Raw genomic sequence first — 21,099 nt, forward strand, 5'->3', positions numbered from 1 at the left:
CGTCCCCACGTATCACTGTTCCTCGCAGGTCTTAGCCATGAACTCCCCTGGAGGAAGGAGGCAGGAAACCACAGGACCCAGGGGTAGAAGGGCTCACAGACCCCGGGAACAGGTGCGCCCACCCCACCCTCACCCCCACTTTCTTGGTGGGAGGGTAGAGGAAGAGGACTTGATGCCCTGGCTCCCTGGAATATGCTGGCGGGGTGGGAGTGGACCCGGGACCACCTCTGGGCTCTTACAGGACCGAGATGTGCAGCTGTCCAAGGCTCTGTCCTATGCCCTGCGGCACGGGGCCTTGAAGCTGGGGCTTCCCATGAGGGCTGGTAAGTGAGAATCTTGAAGACTGAGGTGAGTGGTTGGCGGCGAGGGAGCAGTGTGAGCCTGTCTGTGCTGCCCTACCCCATGGCCCCATGGGGATGGCACGGAGGGCCCATCTCCTCCATGTGCAGGGAGCACCGAGGCCCAGAGCCCAGTATCCTGTCTAGAGCAAACTGGGAGGCCAGGCCTGGCCATATCCCTGGTGCAGTGGCCCAATAGACACTTACCTAAGAGTGGGTACTGGGGGCTGTTGGGGTAACTGCTGTTTACTGAGTATCCATTCTGGGCAGGGTACTATGCTAAAAAAGGGACACTTTATCTTTGTGACCCTCCCCGAGGCAGATCCTAGTCCCATGTAAGTTGAGGAAATGGAGGCTCAGAAAGGGGAGACTCTTACAGATAAACCCCTGTGACCCCCGCCACGCACCCAGGCTCTGTTCTGGTTGCCTATGGCTCCCACTGTTACCTCTGGCCCAGGCCAGAACCAGTTCAGCTCCTGAGCATCCTGCCTGTCTGCAGATGGCTTCGTGCCCCTGTGTGCCCTCCTGGAGCTGCCCCAGTTCCACAGCTTCTCGGCTGAAGACGTGCAGCGCGTGGTGGACACCAACAGGAAGCAGCGGTTTGCCCTGCAGCCAGGGGAGCCCGGCACTGGCCTTCTCATCCGGGCCAATCAGGGTCACTCCCTGCAGGTGGGCGCTAAGGGGACCAGTGGGAGAGCCAGGTGGGACCCCTGCCCGTGAGGGGGGTCTCACTGCCGTCCATTCCCCCCGCCACCCCAGGTACCTGAGTTGGAGCTGATGCCCCTGGAGACCCCACAGGCCTTGCCCCTAAGGCTTGTCCATGGCACATTCTGGCAGCACTGGCCATCCATCCAGCTCAAGGGTCTGTCCTGCCGGGGAAGGACCCATATCCACCTGGCCCCGGGACTGCCTGGGGACCCTGGTGTCGTCAGTGGTCAGTGGCCCTCCCCAGCTGTCCTTACCAGGTCCCTCTCCAAGGATCATACCTTCTCTTGTCCAAGGCCACCCCATGCTCTGCATGCTACAGTAACCCCTTCCCCGCCCCTGAGCCCAGGACCTCCTGCTGAGCCTGCCCAGGTTTGATGACCAGCTCCCAAGTGCCCCAGGCCCTAGCTCCAACTGTCTCCACAGGCATGCGGCCAAATTGCGAAGTGGCTGTGTTCATTGACGGGCCCCGGGCCCTGGCAGGTGAGCCTGGACACAGCGGGGACTGCTCTAGGGCTTCAGAGAGGGCAGGAGTCCCAAATCTGACTTTGTCTGCAGATGGAATCCCCTTCTTCCGCTCTGCCAATGGAGTGATCCTGACTCCAGGGAATGCTGATGGCTTCCTGCTTCCCAAGTACTTCAAGGAGGCCCTGCAGCTACGCCCTACCCGTGAGAACCACCACCCTCCTCCTGTTCGCGGTGCCTGGAGCCTGTGCCCTCCGCCCTCTCCTCCCTCCCGGCTCCTAGCCCCAGGCTGACTTCTGTCTCCCTTTCCCTAACCTCTTGTCTCTATCTCAGGAAAGTCCCTCTCCTTGGCTGGTAATGAAGAGGAGGCGGAGTGTCAGAGTGACCCCAAGTACAGCTCCAGAGGAAGAAGGATGATCCAACAATAAAATATTTATTTTTAAAAATGTAAAAAGATAACAAAAAAGAAGCTCCAGTTTGAAACCATGAATTATCATCATCCCGTAGCTACAGCCAGTTGTCCTCATGTGCTCAGGAACTCTAGCTGGGTCAGTGGTGTTGGTCCTGGCCACTCGGACAAGGGAAGGGCGGGCATTGTACGAGCTCGTAACCCACCCTCCCTAGCCTGGGAGATGGCAGAGTCCGGCCTGGTTAGGTCCCTGGTCTGCACAAAACCAGGGACAGCAGGTGAATGTGCCCAGCTCGGTGCATGTCTGGAGAGGGTGTGGGCTTAGGCGTGACCATAGCAGGTAGTGAGCAAAGTGGGGGCGCTAAGACAGGCCTCAGAAGGCCTCATGGCCTCCTGTGAGCTGCAGGAAGAGATCCTCGTCCAGCTCTTCTCCGCGGGCCCGCTCCCGCGTCGACAAGAAAATGTAGCCCCCGATGTACTCGTGCACGATGCGGCAGCTGGCCGACACGCAGCTGAAGGCCACGTTGATGTGCTCATCAAACTCGATGGCCACCTGCAGAGCGGGCAGTCAGAGGGGCTGGTCGGGGAGGGGGAGGAGAGCAGCCCCAGTCCTGCCCTGGCTGGGCCTGGCCGGGGTCCCCTGGAGCCTGCCCCCACCCCGGCCCTTACCCTTGGCCCACCTGCCGGATGTCCCAGTTGACATTCCACTGGCGCATGTTGTTGAAGCGCCAGGTCTTGACCACGTCGCCCACGGCCAAGTCGATGCGGATCAGTCTGTTGTTGGCGATGCCCAGGATCTCATCCTTCCTGCTGCCCTTGAACCTAGTCCCCGGGGCGGGAGAGAGTGTGAGTCAGAGCCCCGCCCTGCACGGCCCCAGAGCCCACCCGGAGAGCCTGGGGCCACGTGTCCGGGCAAGCTGTGCCATGTCAGCTGGCGTCTCCGGGCCTCAAGTTCCTCAGCTGGGAAATGTGGGTTAACTGCTAAAACCATTACAATAGCACTTGGCAGCCTCAGGCAAAGTGTGCATGCCTTTCACTGACAACTTTTTTTGGTAGCATCCTCACTGTTGGTTGGCTCTATCTTTGCAGGCTTGGGAAGGGGCAGAGGGCAGCCCCCGGCACAGCCGCGAACGGCGGCCTCCAGCGGGACGGGTCCGCCGCCCTGCGGGCCTGATCCCTCACTCTGGTGTTTGCTGCAGGGGCGCAGGATGGCGGGAAGGGAGGCTTCGGGTGCCGGCCGGGGCAGAGCGGGCTGCGGCGGGGCCGTACCTGACCACCACATAGGAGATGCCAAAGTCGGGCAGGGACTGCCAGGCCTGGATGAAGCGCAGCTGGGCCTCGGACAGCGAAAGCTGGGCCACGTTCTGGTGGGCTTCCAGGATCCGGGGGGTGAGCTGTGGGACCACATCAGGTGAGGGGCCCTCAAAGCCCCTGAGTCCCCCTGCCCGTCCCCACCAGGGAGACAGGATGCTGAGCCCGGAGCAGGGGTGCGGCCCGGTGTGGGGCCGTGGCCTGCACCCTCTCACCACTCCGCAGGTAGGAGCTGAGCCAGGCCCTGAATTGGAAGCCGGCAGTGACCTCTCCCAGAGGGTGGGCACCGGCGTGCTCAGTCTCAAGGACATGGGTAGGAGAAGGAGAAGGCATGAGTGAGCACGTGGCTTTCTAAAGGAAGGCTCTGTGGCGATCCAGGGGCCAAGGGTGGCCAGGTAAACGCCGTGGTCCTACCCACCACCCGCTTCCTCCGGCACCTGCTTGGCCTTGAACTTCCGCTGGAAGCGGGGGGCAACAAGGCCGTAGGGGTTGAGGCCCTCGGCAGAGGCGTCAGGGCCCTGGGGGTGGTTGCCTGAGCCCCCGCCCCCTGTCCGCTGCAGGCTGAGGAAGGCCAGAATGGCCTGCACTTCGCTGGTGTAGCTGCTGTCCGCCATGGTGCGGCCCTTAGATGCCAGTCGGCAGCCGGCCATCCAGTGGGCGTACTGCTTCTCCTGGGGGGTGAGGAACAGGCTCTGGTTCAGCCCCCGGCCCCCCTGTCCCCCTGCCCACTCCAGCCTCAGCCTGGCCCTGACTTACATCCTGGCACCGCAGGTAGATCTCACTCATGCCCTCAGGGGAGGGTACTAGGAGTTTGATGCAGAACTTCTGGCCTGAGACATTGACATCGGGGACCACCTCGCAGCCTAGAGGGAGATGAAGGGGTGGGTAGGAGGCTGGGAAGGGGGGGCCCTGCCCGAGAGGTCCCTGGGCCGATGCCAGCCCAGCATAATGCCTCGGCACACAGGGTGTCTTCTCCTGCCCCCGGGGGGAAACGGAGGTGAGAGCTTTCAACTCCCAGCCCACAGGGGGGCCGGGTAGGCCCCCAGCCTGCTCCTGCCCTTGTCCCTGTCCTGGCCAGGCCACCCTCACTCACCCTTGAGGTTGAGCTGCTGAATGGGGTCCCCCGGGGCCTCATCCTGGCTCTTGTAGTAGGACAGGGTGGTCTCCTTGAACACCACCCAGTGCTGGCGGTACCCCTTTAGGGTTAGCTTCCGGGGCCTGAGGGTGAGGCAGGAGTTTTGTGACAGGCTGCCTCGCTCCCTCCTGGGCTCTCTCCACACTGGGCCCCTCCAGCGGGGCTGCCAACGCTGGGCCCAAACTCACCGGAAGATCCGGAGATGGTCCTTGAGTTCCGGGATGGTGGTGAGGTTGTCCTGCAGAGAAGAGGAGTCAGAGGGGGACCAGATCCCCACACTTGACCCTGACCGCAACACCAACCCCTGACCAGAGCCCCTCCTCACCAGCACATCTGTGGATGCCGACCCCTCCAGCTTCACCTCCAGGTTGTTCAGGGCTGCATCCAGGTCGTCCAGCCCCCGGTCTGTGCCAGTTGGTTCGCCCACCTCCCCGCTCTGGGACAGCTTGTTGATGTGGTACTGGGTGGGGTGCGTGGCCAGGGAGGGCTAAGTGGGTGGCCCACTAGCCCACAGCACCCCAAGTGGGGCTTCCCAAAGATGGGGCCCCACCTTGGCAGACCCTCCCTGCCCTGGGCTCAGCCTGCGCCCTACCACCCCCCCCAGCTCCCCCGGCCCGCCGGACACCTGCAGGGCTGCGAACACCATCATCTCCTCCTCAGTGCAGTCGGTCTCCTCCAGCAGCAGGTCCCACCGAGCCTGCTCATACAGCTGGGTCAGCCGCACCGGGTCTGTCTGCAGCAGGGGTGGGGGAGGCTGGGTTCAGTCGGGTGCCAATGGCCCTGAGCTCCCTGTGTTCCTGGACCCCGTGAGCCTCAGCCACCAGCCCTGCCTTTGTGCAGTGACAAGCTCAGCTCATGGCCCCACCTGGGCAGCAGACCCCAACGCCAGCCTTACGGCCGCCCAGACAAATGACACCTTTTTCCCTGTAAGACTTTTTGTACAGAGGTGGACTGTATGTCTGCTGTGCACTTGTCGGGGCAGAAGGGGGACTGAGCAAACCAATCAGTCAGTAAGTGAGATGATTCAAGACTGCGATAAAAGCAATAAATAAGGGGCGCCTGGGTGGCTCAGTCTTGGGGCGTCTGCCTTCAGCTCGGGTCATGTTCCCAGGGTCCTGGGATCGAGCCCCACATCGGGCTCCCTGCTCAGCGGGAAGCCTGCTTCTCCCTCTCCCACTCCCCCTGCTTGTGTTCCCTCTCTCTCTGTCAAATAAATAAATCTAAAAAAAAAAAAGCAATAAATAAAGGAAATAGCTTCCATGGGGCCATTCACTCACACCCTCAGGCAAGGACACCCCAAGGATGATGGCGATGAGAGAGAATGGAGCTGGGGTGCAGGGAGCTACTCCACATAAGGAAGCATTCCAGGAAGTCTTCCTTGAGGAGGCAACAGACTGCCCTGAGACCTGAAGGATGGCAATGGGCCACTAAAGGGAAGAGTGATAGGAAGAACATTCCAGAGAAAAGGAACAGGGAGTGCGAAGCTCAAAGGGGGATCCCAGTTACCCACAGAAGACCAAGCCTGTGCTCCCTCTGAAACCCACCAACATTGATAGCAAAGGCATAAAAAGGGTAAACACAAAAAGACAAAGAAGAGAGCAGGAACTACGGCAGGTGAGGGATGCTGACAACATTTTGGCAGATGGAAAGCAGAAACATGAACGGGAACTGAGTTACAGCGAGAGAGAGCTGGGATCTCTTGCTCTTTCAAACCCTCTCTCGTTCTGAGGTAAAGGCATGAATGAGTTTTGAAAATAGTCAGGAAACAGGGGCGCCTGGGTGGCTCACTCGTTAAGCGTCTGCCTTCGGCTTGGGTCATGGTCCCAGGGTCCTGGGATCGAGCCCCGCATCGGGCTCCTTGCTCTGCCGGGAGCCTGCTTCTCCCTCTCCCACTGCTTGCCTCTTTGCCTACTTGTGCTCTCTCTCTCTCTCTCTGTCAAATAAATAAATAAAATCTTTTTTTATTTATTTGACAGATAGAGACACAGCGAAAGAGGGAACACAAGCCGAGGGAGTGGGAGAGGGAGAAGCAGGCTTCCCGCAGAGCAGGGAGCCCGATGCGGGGCTCGATCCCAGGACCCTGGGATCATGACCTGAGCCGAAGGCAGACGCTTAACGACTGAGCCACTCAGGCACCCCAAATAAATAAAATCTTAAAAAAAAAAAAAGAAAATAGTCAGGAAACAAACAGCAAAAAGAACACAGATCTGGATAAAGGCATCCAGTGTGTGTGGCAGCCCCTGACAGGTTCTGGACTGGGATTCTCTGGCTGAGAGGTGAGGATGGGCTGAAATGACTATCGAAGGTGTATAAAAGGAGCAGGCATCCCCCACTCCCTGCAGCCAAGTGACAGCCAGGCACCTGGCAGAAGCCGGAGATTTACTCCCTGGAGATGGTGAGTCAGAGGCACCCCTGCATTTGGTACTCTAGGCACAGCTGGGTGAGGGGGTGCACTGTGCTCGAAACAGGTGAACTGAGAGAAGGTTGACATTGTGAAAGGTGGGACACCCCTAGCCCTTCCTCACTTGTCACCCAAGACTTTGACAGTGAGCCTTCTTTTCCCAGTCGGGAGATCAGAGGGTTCACTGCTGAGAAACTGATGAGCCAAAGAGAAAACCCCCACAAAGAGTGATAACATGCCTACCCCAGCACCCCCAGGAAGCCCCCAAACTGCTAAGCCCTATTCATCCACTCAGGGTTTTCAGTGGCTTCCTAGAGTCTTGCCTCTCAATATGAAAGGGCAGGCAAGGATTACCCCAGTGTAAGGACAGCTGTGGCAGAAACTACAGAGACCAAGAAAAAAGACAGAGCTTGGAGGAAACCAAGAGAGTAGGGAGCAGAAGAAAACTTCAACCAGGCAAAATCTTTAGGGAGACAAAATGCTGTACCCATAACACAAGAACGGGATGCTGTGTTAAAAAAAGAACATAGGGCGCCTGGGTGGCTCAGTTGGTTAAGCGACTGCCTTCGGCTCAGGTCATGATCCTGGAGTCCCGGGATCGAGTCCCGCATCGGGCTCCCTGCTCGGCAGGGAGTCTGCTTCTCCCTCTGACCCTCCTCCCTCTCATGCTCTCTGTCTCTCATTCTCTCTGTCTCAAATAAATAAATAAAATCTTTAAAAAAAAAAAAATAAAAAAAGAACATAATTATAAAGGTATACTAATTAGGGTTGTGTGGCATTGGTGAAGAGAGACAAATTGATGAATGGAACCAGAGAGTCAGAGAGAGACCATACACTTATATTCACCTGACTTATGACAAAGGTGACCCCGCAGTCACTGGGGAAAGGTTGCTGTTTTCAATAAATGATACTGTGTCTATTGGTTACCCGCATTTTTTTTTTAATTGTTTTGTTCCCCTACCTCACACCACATACAAATATCAGCACCAGCTGGATTGCAGATCTAAACATGAAAGTTAAAACAATAAAGCTTTTAGAGAAAAGTTGCATCTTTGTGATCTTGGAATAAAAAAGATTTTTTTAACAGGACACAAAAGATATTCATCATAAAAGAAAAAATATTTAAAAATAGAAGTCAGATTATATTAAAAATTAGGAACTTCTTTTTATCAAAATAAACCATTAAGAGAATGAAAAGGAAAAGCACAGGGTGGGAAACTATAATCACAATATATTTATCTGACAAAGTACTACCCATATACAGAATATATAAAGAACTCCTATAAAGCAATATGAAAGACAAGCAGCTCAATATTAACAATTGGCAAAGAAGTTGAGCAGAAACTTCACAAAAGAGGATATCCAAATGGCTAGTAGCCCCATGAAAAAGGGTCAACCTGATTAGTCATCAGAGAAATCTGAAAGCCACATAAAAGGCATATCAGTGATTGTCTGGGGTTATATGTGGGAGGAGGAACGATTGCAAATGGGCACTAGAGAACCTTCTGGGGTGATGAAATGTTCTAAAACTTGATTGCAGTGATGGCTGCAATAAACAAAAAACCCTCTGAGATACCATTACACACCTACCAGAATGGCTACCATGGAAACGATAGGAAACACCAAGCACCAGTGAAGCTGTGGAACAAGCTAAATTTTTGGACACTGCTGATGGGGGTGTAACTTTGGTACAACCACTTTGGAAAGCTGCTTAACAGCTACCTGTTACAGTTAAACCAAAGCTGCCCTGTAACCAGCAATTCCACCTCTGGGCACATACCTTACAGAAATGTGTACATATGTTCACCAAAAGACATTATTGGAATGTTCATAGCATCTTTATTCATAATGGTACCAATCTGGAAACTGTGCAATGCCCATTAACAGTAGAATGGAAAATTAATTATGGTATATTGACATAATGGAATGTCACACACCAATGAGAAAGAATAAGCTACAACTGTATGCACTGTGGATGAATCATACAAGCATAATGCTGAGTGAAAAAAGCCAGGCACAGAAGAGTACAGACTGTGTGATTTCATTTATGTAGATTTCAAGCACAGGCTAAACTATCTGTGGTGTTAGAATTAACATTATTGCCTCCCCCAAGGGAGATACTGACTGGAAGGGGTATGAAAGGGGCTTCTGGGGGCTGGTGAAATCCTGCTGCTTGATGTGTTGGATACACTTGTACATTTTTCTAAATGTATGTTCTACTAACCAACCAACCAACAAACTTACAAAGGAACACCAGAAAATAAAAGGTCTTAGAACTTAAAAAAAAATACAGTTGCAGAAATTAAAAGTTCAATAGATCATTTGAAAGATAAGTCAAAGCCCTGTCCAGAAAGTAAAACAAAAAGACAACAAACTTAGAAATGAGAAAGACAAGGGGTGCCTGGCTGGCTCAGTCGGTGGAGCGTGCAACATTTGATCTTGGAATTGTGAGTTTGAGCCCCACACTGGGTGTAGAGATTACTTAAAAATAAAAAATCTTAAAAAAAAAAAAAAAAAGACATGAGAAAGACAAGATAAATGTCTATGTTTTTTCTTTGAAGAAGCAGTCTAGGGGGTCTAATATCTACTTCCAGAAGAAAGGAACAGAAAAGTGATGGGGAGGAAATGATTAAAGAGATTGGTTAGGACATTTCTCCAAAACTGAAAGACTCAAGTTCCTCATCTGAAAGGGCTCAGCAAGTGTGCAGGCCAATCAATGAAGAAAGATCCATACTAGGACATAGTATTGAGAGATTTTAAAGCATCATGAGATAAGGAGAAGATTCTAAAAGCTTCTGACATCTCCTCTCCCTCTCCAAGAAAAAATAAAAAGGTCTCACATGGAAGGATTGAAAACAAAATGGCATTAGACTCCTTAATAGAACCACTGGGATCCAGAGGACAATGGGAAGGTGGCTTCAGATTTGGCAGAAAAATATTTCCAACCTAGAATTCTATACCTAGCCAAACTATCATCTGAGTGAGGGTAGAACAGTGACCTTTTCAGACATGCAGGATTTCAAATCACTTACCATTTTAGGGGAAGCTATTGAAATATATGTTTCATCCAAATGAAGGAGTTAGTCAACAGAGGAACACATGAGATTCAGGAACCAAGAAGTCCAATAGAGGGATTCCCAGGAAATAGAGAATAGCAGTTCAAGGACAACAGTTGCACAGTGGGTCTAGAGTGCTACCTTCTATGGTTCCACAAAAAAGATAACACTGACTGATATCCTAAAGCAATCCACCAGTTTGAAAAGAGTTTTGTGGTTGGGCTGCAATGTTCGAGGGGCTTGGCTATGGAACTTCCCACTTCATCACTGTGAAGACCCCAAAGGAGAAGCCATAGCCACATAGAGAGTATCTTACAAGAGTATCTTTTGGGGGTCTCTCTTCTAATTGTGCACAATTAATAGAAAAATAAGTAAATAAAATCTAGCAATTGTGAACTATTAAGAAAATTTTGGGGTGCCTGGCTGGCTCAGTCAGAAGAGCATGCAACTCTTGATCTTGGGGTCATAAGTTTGAGCCCCATGTTGGGTGTAGAGATTACTTAAATAAATAAATAAAAACTTAAAAGAAGAATATTAAAAAAGAAAATTTTGTTTTTAAATTTTCATTTTTTTTTTTAATTTGACAGAGAGAGACACAGCGAGAGAGGGAACACAAGCAGAGGGAGTGGGAGAGGGAGAAGAGGCTTCCCACAAAGCAGGGAGCCCGATGTGGGGCTCAATCCCAGGACCCCGGGATCATGACCCAAGCTGAAGGCAGATGCTTAATGACTGAGCCACCCAGGCGCCCCTAAATTTTCATTTTGAAAACAAAGACAACAGGGGCACCTGGCTGGCTCAGTTGGTAGAACATGCAACTCTTGATCTCGCGGTTATAAGTTCAAGCCCCATGTTGGGTGCAGAGATTGCTTAAAAATAAAATCTTAAAAAAAAAACACACACAGGGGCACCTGGGTGGCTCAGTTGGTTAAGTGACTGCCTTCGGCTCAGGTCATGATCCCAGGGTCCTGGGATCGAGTCCCGCATCGGGCTCCCGGCTCAGCAGGAGGCCTGCTTCTCCCTCTCCCACTCCCCCTGCTTGTGTTCCTGCTCTCGCTGTCTCTGTCTCTGTCAAATAAATAAATAAAATCTTAAAAAAAAAAAAAAAAAACCACACACAAAAAACAAAGAGAGCAACAAAGACCCAGTGGTTTTTAGATATTGGACAAGAGACCATACAGAACAGTGATCCCTGACAGAAGGGAAACAAACATGGTGAATCCTAATTGCCCCAGCTTGTTGCCCAGAGAGAGTTGCACAGGGAAGGGGACCCCAAATAGAACCCAGTATATTCCCCAAGTTAAGAAATGTAGTTGAGCATTTGGTGAGTCCAAGGCAGCTAGAATTCACAGGACAGAGTCCTGTAGAGGAGAGAGCTGCACAGAGAGAAAGCTCTGGAGATCAGCAGAGGGCTCTTCTTGAGTCTTTAGCTAAGCACTGATCAGTGTATGTGTGTAAGGAAACTACCCAAGGCTGATAAAAAACAAAAACAAAAACAAAACAAAACTTGAAAGGAGCAGATGGAACATTTACCAGAGCTCACTTAAGGGTGGAAATAGTTCACACTCCCAAAAGCCAGATTAGAGAAGCCTCATGATGCATGGCACATTAGATAGAGTCCTCTGAAGGCAATTGCCTCAGTAATGGGGTAAATTAGCCCTATATTAGAGGATGCTTTTGTCCTGCCTAATTAACATTCAAGGCAAGCCTTGGAAGGATCAAACTGTCTCCAAGTAGTTTAACTTCATCCCTAAACAAGGTTTAAAAATACTTAAAGGACTATAGAAAAAAAATCTAGCACCCAAGAATATAAAATTTGTAGTGTCTGTCTGGCATCAGATAAAAAATGATCAGGTACAAAAAGAAAACAACAACAAGGGGCACCTAGGTGGCTCAGTCGGTTAAGCATCTGCCTTCGGGGGGGTGCCTGGGTGGATCAGTCCTTAACCGTCTGCCTTTGGTTCAGGCCATGATCCCAGGGTCCTGGGATCGAGCCCCACATTGGGGTCTCTGCTCAGTGGGAAGTCCGCTTCTCCCTCTCCTACTCCCCTGCTTGTGTTCCCTCTCTCGCTGTCTTTCTGTCAAATAAATAAATAAAATCTTAAAAAAAAAAAAAAAAGCATCTGCCTTCGGCTCAAGTCATCATCTCGGAGTCTCGGGATCGAGCCCTGCATTGGGCTCCCTGCTCAGCAGAAAGCCTCTTCTCCTTCTGCCCCTCACCCTGCTCATGTTCTCTCTCCCCCAAAAATAAAGGGGGGAAAATGACCAGGCATGAAAACAAGCAGAAAAATACAAGTCATAACGAGGGGAGTGTCTATAGAAACAAATCAAGAAAAGAATCACTAGATACAGAATTAGTAGATAAAAACATGAAGAGTTACTACAAATACATCATGTGTGTTCAACAGGTAGAGAGACAGGAGAATTTTAAGGAGAGCCATGGAAACTATTAAAAAGGTCACAGTTAAACTTGTAGGCATGAAATCCATGGCAGATTTGACACGGCAGAAGAAAGATTAGTAAACTTGAAGACAGAGCAAGAGACCTACTCAATATGCAACACAGAAAAATAAGACTGGAAAAACGACCTAAAAAAAGAAACGAACAGAGCATCAGTGAGCTGTGGGATGATGCTAAGCAGTCTAATAGTTAATGCAGTTGGAATCCCATCAAGGGAGGGAGGGGAAAAAAAACCTGAAAAAATAACAACCCCAAATTTTCCAAATTTGATGCAAACTATCAACTCACAGATTCAAGAAGCTCACTGAACCCTAAGCATGAAAAACCTGAAGAGAACCAAGGCATATGATAATCACACTGTTTAGAACCAGTGATGGGGCTCCTGGGTGGCTCAGTCAGTTAAGCGTCTGCCTTTGGCTCAGGTCATGATCCCAGGGTCCAGGGATCGAGCCCCATGTGTTGGGTTCCCTGCTCAGTGGGGAGTCTGCTTCTCCCTCACCCTTTGCCACTCTCCCCTGACTTGTGCACTCTCTCTCTTGCACACACGCTCTCTCAAATAAATAAATAAAATCTTAAAAATAAGTAAATAAAGTACCATAAGAAACAAACCGTCACCCAAGAATTCTACACCGAGTTAAAACATCTTTCAAAATCAAAGGTAAAATAATGACTGATTCAGACATACAAAAGCTGAAAGAATCATCACCAGTAGATGAGCACCACAAGAAATGTTAAAGGAAGTCCTTCAGGTCAGACAGAAAATGAGACCAGCTGGAAATGCGGATCTATACGCGGGAATAAAGAGCACAGGAAATGTTGAGTGTGAGAGTCGCATGCTCTACCCACTGAGGCAGCCAGGCACCTTCTGTGAATTATTTCTTACAACTGCCTGGGAATCTCCAGTTATTTCAAAACAAAAAGTTCCACCAAAAAAATGATTGACGGGTTAAAGTAAAAGTAATAGTGATAATGATTCAACAATTCTATTCCTAGGTCTACACTAAGAGAAATGAAAAGATATGACCACTCAAAAACTTGTACATGAGTATTCATAGCAGCCTTATTCATAATAGCCAACACGTGGGTGGGGAGATGGAAACCAAATGTCTATTAATTGCTGAATGGATCAATAAAATGTGGTATATCCCTACAATGATATCCTACTTTGCAGTAAAAAGGAATGAAACCCTGAAACATGCTGAAATAGGAAAACATAATGCCAAGGGCAAGAAACCAGACACAAAAAGCCAAACACTGTATGATCACATTTATAGGAAATGTCCAGGATGGGCAAATCTATAGAGACAGAAAGGAGATTAGGAGTTGTCTGGGGCTCTGTGGGTAAGGGATAAATGGGGAATGACTGTTGATGGGTATGATTTTCTTTTCGGGGTGATGAAAATGTTTTAAAACTGATTGTGCTGATGGTTGCCCAACTCTGTGAACGTACTAAAAACCATTGGGTTGTCCATTTAAATGGGCAGATGATATGGTATATGAATTATTTCTCAATACAGCCGTGGTAAGAATAATGACAGCAACAAGAATGACAGTGTCTTGAGGGTTTTGACACCTGCAGAATTGAAGTGTGTGATAACAGGAATGTAGAGGCCGAGGGGGGAAACGCAAGTGCCCTGTTGGAAGTTTCTCACGCAGAAGCGCTAGAGTATTACTGGGTGGTAATAGCGTGCGTGTGCTAGAGCCCCTAAAGCAACCACCAAAACCATTTTTTTAAAGTATAGCTAATAAATTAATATAAAGGAGATAAAATGGAATCATGAAAACCACTCAACCCAAAGTAAGGCAGGAAGAGCTGGGGATGGGGACAATAAAGTCCGCGGGAGAGGAAGGGGCCGAGGGGGAAGAGAGGGAGGGGGGGCAGATGGGCAGGGACCCGATCAGGCAGGGGCCTGGGGGCTCGGCAGCTGGGGCCACAGGCAGCCACAGGAGTGACATGACCTCGTGTCTGTTCATTCCAGATGTGGTGTGGAGCTTGGAGAGGCCAAGAGGGGAGAGAGGGGCATTAGGAGGCGTGTGCTAAGCAACATGACATGGGCTGGCCCCCGGACAGATGGACAGATGAAAAGACAGAGAAGAATGGGTGGTTTGGAATTTTAGTTCAAGGGAGGATGAACAGGGCACAGAGATGGATAGATGGATGAGGTAGGAAGGAAAGGGAAGGATCCAGAATGGCGTAAGCAACGAATCCATGAAAGCTTTTGCAATGAATCCATGAAAGGTGGGAGGATGTGCTGCGCAGGGTGGGGATCACGACTTCCGGTTCAGGCAGGAGTCTGAGATGCCTGTTAGATGCGTGAGCAGAGCCGGGCCACCTGGACACTCAAGTCTAGAGCTCAGGGGAGAAGGTCTGCACTAGAGATTACATACTTGGGAGCTATAACGGGCAAGGGGATAAGGATGGCTGGGGAGGGCCTTCTGGGTTTGCCAACCCCCAGAGGCTGTGGAGACAGGAGGAAGAGTGGGGGGAGCCTGGACCAGGCATCTGGAGACCCCCCCAAGCTTGTGGGGGTCACAAGTGGCCTAGTAAGAAGCAGGAGGGAAGAGAGCAGGGGACAGAGAGCATGCAGGCATGGTCACCTCAGCAGGTGTCCTTCCTGTGTGTGGATGGGGACAGAAGATGCCAGGATAAATCTGGCTGAGGAGAGAGAGGGAGTCCGGGAGCACCCACATAAAAGACCTGGAAACAGGGGGCAGGATTCTGGGGAGCAAGGACACTAGATTCCAAGGATTTGGTAAACAATGGCATTTAGAAGTTTTGCAGTAAAGGGGGGAGAGAAAAGGGTCACAGGCGAGGGAGCGCCTGTGGGGTCTGATGGTTTCTGAGAGGGCTGCATGGAGCCCATGGATTGATTGCCAGGAGGGACGGTAGGCAGGGAGGGAGAGATGCACACAGCCCCTGCCTGCAAACCTCATCCCTCGCCCACCCCAAACCTGCAGATCCCAGTGTCACCCCTTCCAGGAAGCCTTCTCTGAGTCTAGGTGGGAGGCATCTCCCACCTGAGCAGGCTTCCTAGGGGCGCCTGCCCTTGTCTACACTGCCCAGACAGTGGTGGAGTTAAGAAACAGGAGTGCAGATGAGGCAATGGATAGATGGACAGATGCCCTGCTAGTCTCTCACGTTCCGAGACCCAGACCCCTGACCCTAAGTCCCCATGTCTCACTGACCCAGACCCCCGCTGTCCCCTGTCCCAGCCCACCTTGGGATCCAGGTCGAAGAAGCTGTAGTACTTAAAGCGCAGCCAGAGCATGTCCCCGGCCTTGATCCCCTGCTGCATGAGGCACCGCGAGGAGTCCAGCCACCTGGGCCATAGCATGGGCAGAGGTCAGGGGTGACACAGGTACAGTGCTGGGGCGTGGCAGGGGGCTGGGCGGGGGGGGGGGGCCTTGATCAAGGGCAAGCACACATTTAAGAAAGGCCTGGAAACAGGAGGTATGGATTTGGGGTAAGGGTACAGGGGAGGGCGTGGGCCCTGGCAGCGGGAGCCCAGACCCAAGGGGACAGGGCCCCAGTCTGCAGAGCAGGCAGGCAGACCACCTGTTGTGGAGCTGGGTCTTGTCCAACAGGGAACTGGGCCGAGGCAGGCGCTGGAGCAAGAGGGGGTCCGGCGGCGGCTGCGGCCGGCTCAGCATGTGGTAGCAGGCTTCGGTATGGGCGCTGTCTGAGAAGTGGGCTGGCATCCCCCGGAACAATGCAGGTGCCACGCCTAAGCGTGGGACAGGATTAGACAGGCCCAGCCCCCAGCCCCGGCCGCGGGTGGGGGCTTGGGGGGCCCGGTGCCAGCGCCCAGCCCCTGGCCTGCCCAGCGTGTGCTCACCCCCAGCCAGGACGACCTTGGTCAAGTCATACAACTCCTCTTCCGGCTCCTTCTCCTTCTTCTTCTTCTCCTTCTTCTCAGGAGCCCGGAGCAGAGACAGCTCCTCAGGGTGCCGGATACCTGAGGGGAGCTGGGACCTCAGCAGGGGCCGGGGTCCTGCCCTGGAACCTTCCTGCCCGCCTCCCGGGTACTCTGGGGCAGGTCACAGCCCTGCAGGCCGGATCGGGGACAGGATGCAAGGCCCACGTGACAATGGCTGGGCCAGTAACGTGGGGAGACCCTGGCCGGGCTGGGAGAGCGTGGACCCGCAGGGGACTCACTGATGAGGCGGCAGATGGCGGCCACGGCCTGGAAGAGGGGCTGGGAGAAGCTGGCTCGCAGGCGCAGGGCCCGGCGGTTAGGCAGCCGCAGGATGATGGGCCGGTGCTGGGGCCCGAAGAAGAGGCGGGCGTCGGCCAGGATGCCATACTTGTCCAGTGTCCAGTGTGTCTGCAGCAGCCATTGTCTTTTCTGCTCCCACCAAATGGCGTGGTCCGACCAGTCCTGCTTGCGCTCTGTGGGGCCACGGGGAAGCAGGGGCACGTCAGCCCCAGAGGGCCCGGCCCCCGGTGCTGAGCACCAGCCAAGGCCAGCGCGGGCTAGGCTGGGTTGGCTCGGGGTCAAGGACTGAGGTCACGGCAGGAAGGCTCTCTGCTGGCTCACCCTGCTCATTCTGCGGGGCTCAGTCGCAGCATCTCTCCCCAGGGGAGTCCCCCACCCAGAATCCAAGTGCCTCCACCTCAAGCACCCCGGCCCATGGGCTGCCCCGAACAGCACCGCCCCTAATTCCTGGCTAACTGGCCTCTCCCCGGCTTTCCCGGGATCCCGGGAGGCCGAGGCTCTGTTGGGGCCCTGGGGCTGTGCCGGTCACAGCAGGCCCTCCAGAAACGTTTCTCGGTTACACGTTCTGTGCCCTTGGCCAAGGCCTTCAGCTCTCAGGGCCTCGGTTTTGTAGTTCGTGAGATGTCAGTAATCATCCCAACCCTGTGGACATGGAACCTCGCCTGTTCCAGTGTCTGTGGAAGGTTAACGCCCACGAGTGAGGATTCAGTCCGAACCACGAACACTGCTCTCGCACTGCAGCTAGTGACAGATGACACGTCTCCGTCCAGGAGTGCGGGCTGGTGTATGGTGAGCACAAAGACAAAGGCTGGACCAACTCTCTAGAGTGTGCAAAGCCCTTCCCCGCCAGTGGTCTGTCTCTTGCTGCCCTCCCCCCTCCTCCCTCCCTAATGTCACTGGAGGTGCCAAACGCAAGAGATTCTCTGGCTCAATCTGGCCAACCTCTCAGAGTCCTTGGAGCCGCTGCCCTCACTCTGTTCTGGCTTTGCGGCACCCACCCCCCATCTCCTCTTGACATTTGGCTCCTGTTTTGTCCTCCTTGGCCCCTTCTCCTGGCCTGCTCCTATCCTTCCCTGGTTCCGATTCCCTTCCTCTGCCACCCTGGCCTCTTCCCAGGGGTCCTGCCTGGTCCACGGCCTCATCTTCCTGCTTCCATCCCCAAACACACCATACCTCAGGACCAGGCCCTGCCCTGGGCCCCGGGCCAGAAACCCACATGCCAGGGGCAAAAGGACATGCTCACCGGCTTCAGTAGCTCCAGAGACATGTTTACCAGGCCACGTGCCTGCCTCTGGGACAGAAATGCAGTAACTCCTACTTCCAGCCCCCAAGGCACGCGGGAAACTCGTTCTGCCTGACCCTGGACGGAGGCCCTTCTCCCTCCTTGCTGGCTCCTCTGCAGGGCATCTGGGGGCTGGGCGACAGGACTTCCCTGTCAGGCCTGAGCACTATCCTTTCCAAGTGTAGCCACCACGTTTCATCGATGCCAATCTCAACTCCAAAATCCACCCTCTTGTCTGTCCTCACTGCCCGCCATTGGAGGACTTGTCTCCCTGCCTCCAGCCCGCCCCTCCCCGAGGGGCCGGTCTAGATGTAAGTGGTTGAAGACCCTTCGGTGGCCGTTCCCACCTCCAGTAGTCTCAACTCCTAATGGCCGCCACCCCAATCTCTTTTCTTGTTCTCCCTGGCCTGGAGGCCCTAGTTCAGAACACCCCCGTGCGCCAACATCACACCTTGCCCCCCGCATGCCGGGGCCCCTCTCGGGACTCTCCTAGGGAGTCTCCCCGTCCCGGCTGCGGGCAGCCCCTCTGGCTGCAGGCCCTGTGCTCTCTCCCCCTGCGCTGAGGCTGGCGTTCAGCCCCGTGCTGGGAGTGGAGGGTCCGCCTCACTCGCCTGGCCATACTCCACGAAGGCAGGGGCTGGTATAACGTGGGGTCTGGCTTGATGGAGCCTCAGTCGACATCTGATATACTCAGGAATGAGCGGGATTAGGAAGGGTAGGGACAGTGTCCCCACTGCAGGGGACAGGAGCTGAAGGGACTTACTCCTGGGGGGACCCAGCAGCGGGTTGGGGGATCAGCTCTAACTGACTCTTTATTTAGGCCTCTTGCACGGCTCGTGTGCCCTGCCCTGGAGCCAACCAGGTCTTCCCTTGGGGCCCCGTCTCTTCACCCCCTCTGCTCTAGCTCAGCCCAGGCCTGTCTGCAGCTTGGCCTGACACCCAGTCTCCTGAGGGACCCTCTGTTTCCCACTTCTGCTTTCACAGCCTCCTCGGGCCCTGCCTGTTGGAAGCTCCTTCACTACCTCAGGCCTGTGGCCAGGCTCTCCCGGGGCCCCGTCTGTCCACAAGCCAGCCAACCTGCCTACCAGGCTGCACGTGGTGGGTTGGCTGGCTCTGAGGAAGCCTGCAGATGGCCCAGGACCCAGAGGCCCCCCGGCTCTGCCTATCGGGGTGTGCCTGCCACCCTCCCAGGAAGAGGCAGCACCGACCCCCGGCAGGGAAAGGGGATGGGAAGCCCCCATGTCACTAGCCCTGCTCCTCTCCACGCCTGACGCCACAGGCTGTTCTGCTGTAACTTCCTGTGGGCGCAGGGCCTTCCTACCCAGGCTAGGCCCGTCACCAGCCTGTGGAGGGCTTCCGGCCCGGGGACACGGTATGGCAGCCAGCCCCCAGGTCCCCTGCTCTCCCCCAAGACCTCGAATATAGCCTCTGCCTTGGCCCGGGCCAGGCCCCTCCTGCCCCCAGAAGTGGGTGAACAGACTTCTTGGGGACTCAGCAGAACCAGCTGGAGTGGGAGGAAGAGGAGGAAGACTGCGGGAGGGAGGGGAAGTTGGGGAAATGTCTGTTTTGGAACCAAATGATTAAGCGGGTGCCTGAGTCACTGTGGCGGAGTTATCGAGTACGGCCCATTGGGCGGCCGGGAAGTGCCCGCGGACCCAGTTACAGCCGCCCCGTGGTGCTGAGGTCAGCAGCGCGGGCAGTGGGACACTCACTAATCTCCTCCACGACCTTCAGGAGCACCCCGCCGATGTGCGACTCCCCCGTGACCCGGAGGGTGACAGACTCGGCCTCTGGGTCCTCCTCTCCCACGAACACCCGCAGCTCCCAGGACGAGTCGATGTAGTCGCCGGTGGCCGTCTTCATCCCCGCCATGGCTGTGGCGGCTCTCCGGAGGCTGGGAAGGAGGCACGGAGGGCAGGGGGCCCGGGCCTTGTAGGCTGCCCACGTTCAAGTAGAAGTGGCCCTGTGGTGACCTGGACAGGCAGGGGAGCAGAGAGCATGCCGGTGGGCCAGGATGTCACGGTAGCAGCGAGACACGGGCGCTGAGCTGGTCCAGGCAAACCTCAGGCCCTCTCACCATTTCCGGTGGTCTAGCTGCACGGGGCTGTCCAACCCACTCCCATCTTACAGACAGGAAGACCGAGGCCCGGAAAGAGTGAGAAATGGGCTCGCTCAAGATCACCCAGCTTGATGCCAGAGCCTGGCACAACCTCCATCTGCCTCCCCAGCCCACATTTCACCCCCAAACCCACACTGGCAGCTGCCCACCCTGGAAATGGTGGGGGACCCAAATCAGAAAATACTCCCTCTCCTGGCCCAAAGCCCGGATCCAGACATCCCAAGCCAGCCAAGGCCTCTCTAGGGCCGTGAGAAGTCGAAGGTGCCGCATGGAGAGAGGCATGCAGGGCAGAGGGGCTGCAGGAGGGTGAGGACAAGGTGGTTGGGCCTTCAGCCGCCGCCCCAGCTTACCTTGCCTGTAAGGGTTTGGGGGCTGCAGGTGCGGAGGGGTTGGAGTGTCAGCCACTCCTGGCCTCAGTCTAAACACCTGCAGCTCAGTGAGTGCTTCCTTCCCCCTTTGCTTTCTCTTTGGAGCTTTCTTCGGAGGGAGCCCTTGAGCCTTATCATGAGCAGGGCGGGCTCAGCCCCTCCCCAGGGAGGGCCCACGCTGGGTGCAGGAAGCGAACTGCCAGCAGGCTGCCCAGGGCTCCCGTTTGTAGCCCCACCTTTGTTCCCGGGGGAGCACAGGAAGCAAGGGAGGAGCCGGCCGGGGTCCCACCACCACACAGAGCGCCCCCTCGTCTGGAGGGAAGCAGCTCAGTTCGAACTAGGGAAGTCACCAACTCATGTTCTCTACACCCAGAGTCCCAAGGAGGAAGTCACCTCCCATCTCCAGCCTGTCACAGAGTTGGGGGGTGCGCGGGGCTTTGGGCCATGGCACGTCACTGTGCTGTCGGGAGGAAGAGCCGTGCAGCTGAAAGGATAGGATCCAGGTGATTCAGGAAGCTGGAAGTTCAAGGGAGCTCCAGCCCGGGAGGTCCCTTATCACCAACAAGTAGATCCTTGAAGAAGACCCCGAGGCAAACAGCTTCCTTAAGTGTTTCCTTAGGGCCTCTATTTCCAAACACGTAAACCTTCGAGCCGCCCGAGGCAACAGCTGAACCAGAATTGGCCCCTGGTCATTCACAACCTCCCAGCCCCACGCCTCCAGGGCTTAAGGCTTCCAACCTGCCGCCTCCCCTCTGTCCCTCCGTGTGACATTCTGGCTCACCCCGAGTAACCCAAGGGTCACGCCCGTCAAGTCCCTACGCAAATGTGACCCTGGA

General features: G+C 54.3%; 2 protein-coding genes across 4 annotated transcripts; one reads left to right on the forward strand and one right to left on the reverse strand.

Annotated features, from left to right (window-relative positions):
• The first annotated feature begins 37 nt into the window (after positions 1 to 37).
• On the forward strand, positions 38 to 1,989 carry TRPT1 (tRNA phosphotransferase 1). 3 transcript variants are annotated; one of them, XM_021684969.1, is made up of 7 exons: positions 38 to 112; positions 242 to 323; positions 838 to 1,013; positions 1,098 to 1,272; positions 1,470 to 1,526; positions 1,602 to 1,712; positions 1,842 to 1,989. In XM_021684969.1, exons 1-7 carry the CDS (start codon positions 38 to 40, stop codon positions 1,934 to 1,936), a joined length of 771 nt encoding a protein of 256 aa, XP_021540644.1. In that variant the 3' UTR covers positions 1,937 to 1,989. The 3 variants fall into 3 exon arrangements, with proteins under 3 accessions (XP_021540644.1, XP_021540643.1, XP_021540645.1); XM_021684968.1 differs by having other exon boundaries at positions 838 to 1,007; XM_021684970.1 differs by lacking the exon at positions 1,602 to 1,712 and having other exon boundaries at positions 838 to 1,007.
• Positions 1,985 to 20,381, reverse strand: FERMT3 (FERM domain containing kindlin 3). The gene is made up of 15 exons (XM_021684967.2): positions 20,246 to 20,381; positions 19,489 to 19,749; positions 16,434 to 16,667; positions 16,114 to 16,233; positions 15,834 to 16,002; positions 15,496 to 15,598; positions 4,989 to 5,096; positions 4,689 to 4,823; positions 4,552 to 4,601; positions 4,322 to 4,446; positions 3,985 to 4,091; positions 3,666 to 3,899; positions 3,187 to 3,311; positions 2,598 to 2,739; positions 1,985 to 2,470 (listed from the first exon to the last, which is right to left on the reverse strand). Exons 2-15 carry the CDS (start codon positions 19,646 to 19,648, stop codon positions 2,291 to 2,293), a joined length of 1,992 nt encoding a protein of 663 aa, XP_021540642.2. The 5' UTR covers positions 19,649 to 19,749; positions 20,246 to 20,381; the 3' UTR covers positions 1,985 to 2,290.
• Positions 20,382 to 21,099: the final 718 nt, after the last annotated feature.

This window comes from Neomonachus schauinslandi, chromosome 11 (genome assembly GCF_002201575.2).
Source record: "Neomonachus schauinslandi chromosome 11, ASM220157v2, whole genome shotgun sequence".
NCBI lineage: Eukaryota > Metazoa > Chordata > Mammalia > Carnivora > Phocidae > Neomonachus > Neomonachus schauinslandi.

What these genes read in the sequence shown, in the direction of transcription:
- TRPT1 (XM_021684969.1), top strand. Translation starts at nt 38, where the DNA reads ATGAACTCCCCTGGAGGAAGGAGGCAGGAAACCACAGGACCCAGGGGT. An exon ending in CTCACAGACCCCGGGAACAG is followed by an intron (nt 113 to 241) that starts GTGCGCCCACCC and finishes GGGCTCTTACAG; the next exon opens with GACCGAGATGTGCAGCTGTC. An exon ending in GGGGCTTCCCATGAGGGCTG is followed by an intron (nt 324 to 837) that starts GTAAGTGAGAAT and finishes GCCTGTCTGCAG; the next exon opens with ATGGCTTCGTGCCCCTGTGT.
- FERMT3 (XM_021684967.2), bottom strand. Translation starts at nt 19,648, where the DNA reads ATGGCGGGGATGAAGACGGCCACCGGCGACTACATCGACTCGTCCTGG. An exon ending in GAAGGTCGTGGAGGAGATTA is followed by an intron (nt 16,668 to 19,488) that starts GTGAGTGTCCCA and finishes GTGGCCCCACAG; the next exon opens with AGCGCAAGCAGGACTGGTCG. An exon ending in TCTTCGACCTGGATCCCAAG is followed by an intron (nt 5,097 to 15,495) that starts GTGGGCTGGGAC and finishes CCCCTGCTGCAG; the next exon opens with ACAGACCCGGTGCGGCTGAC.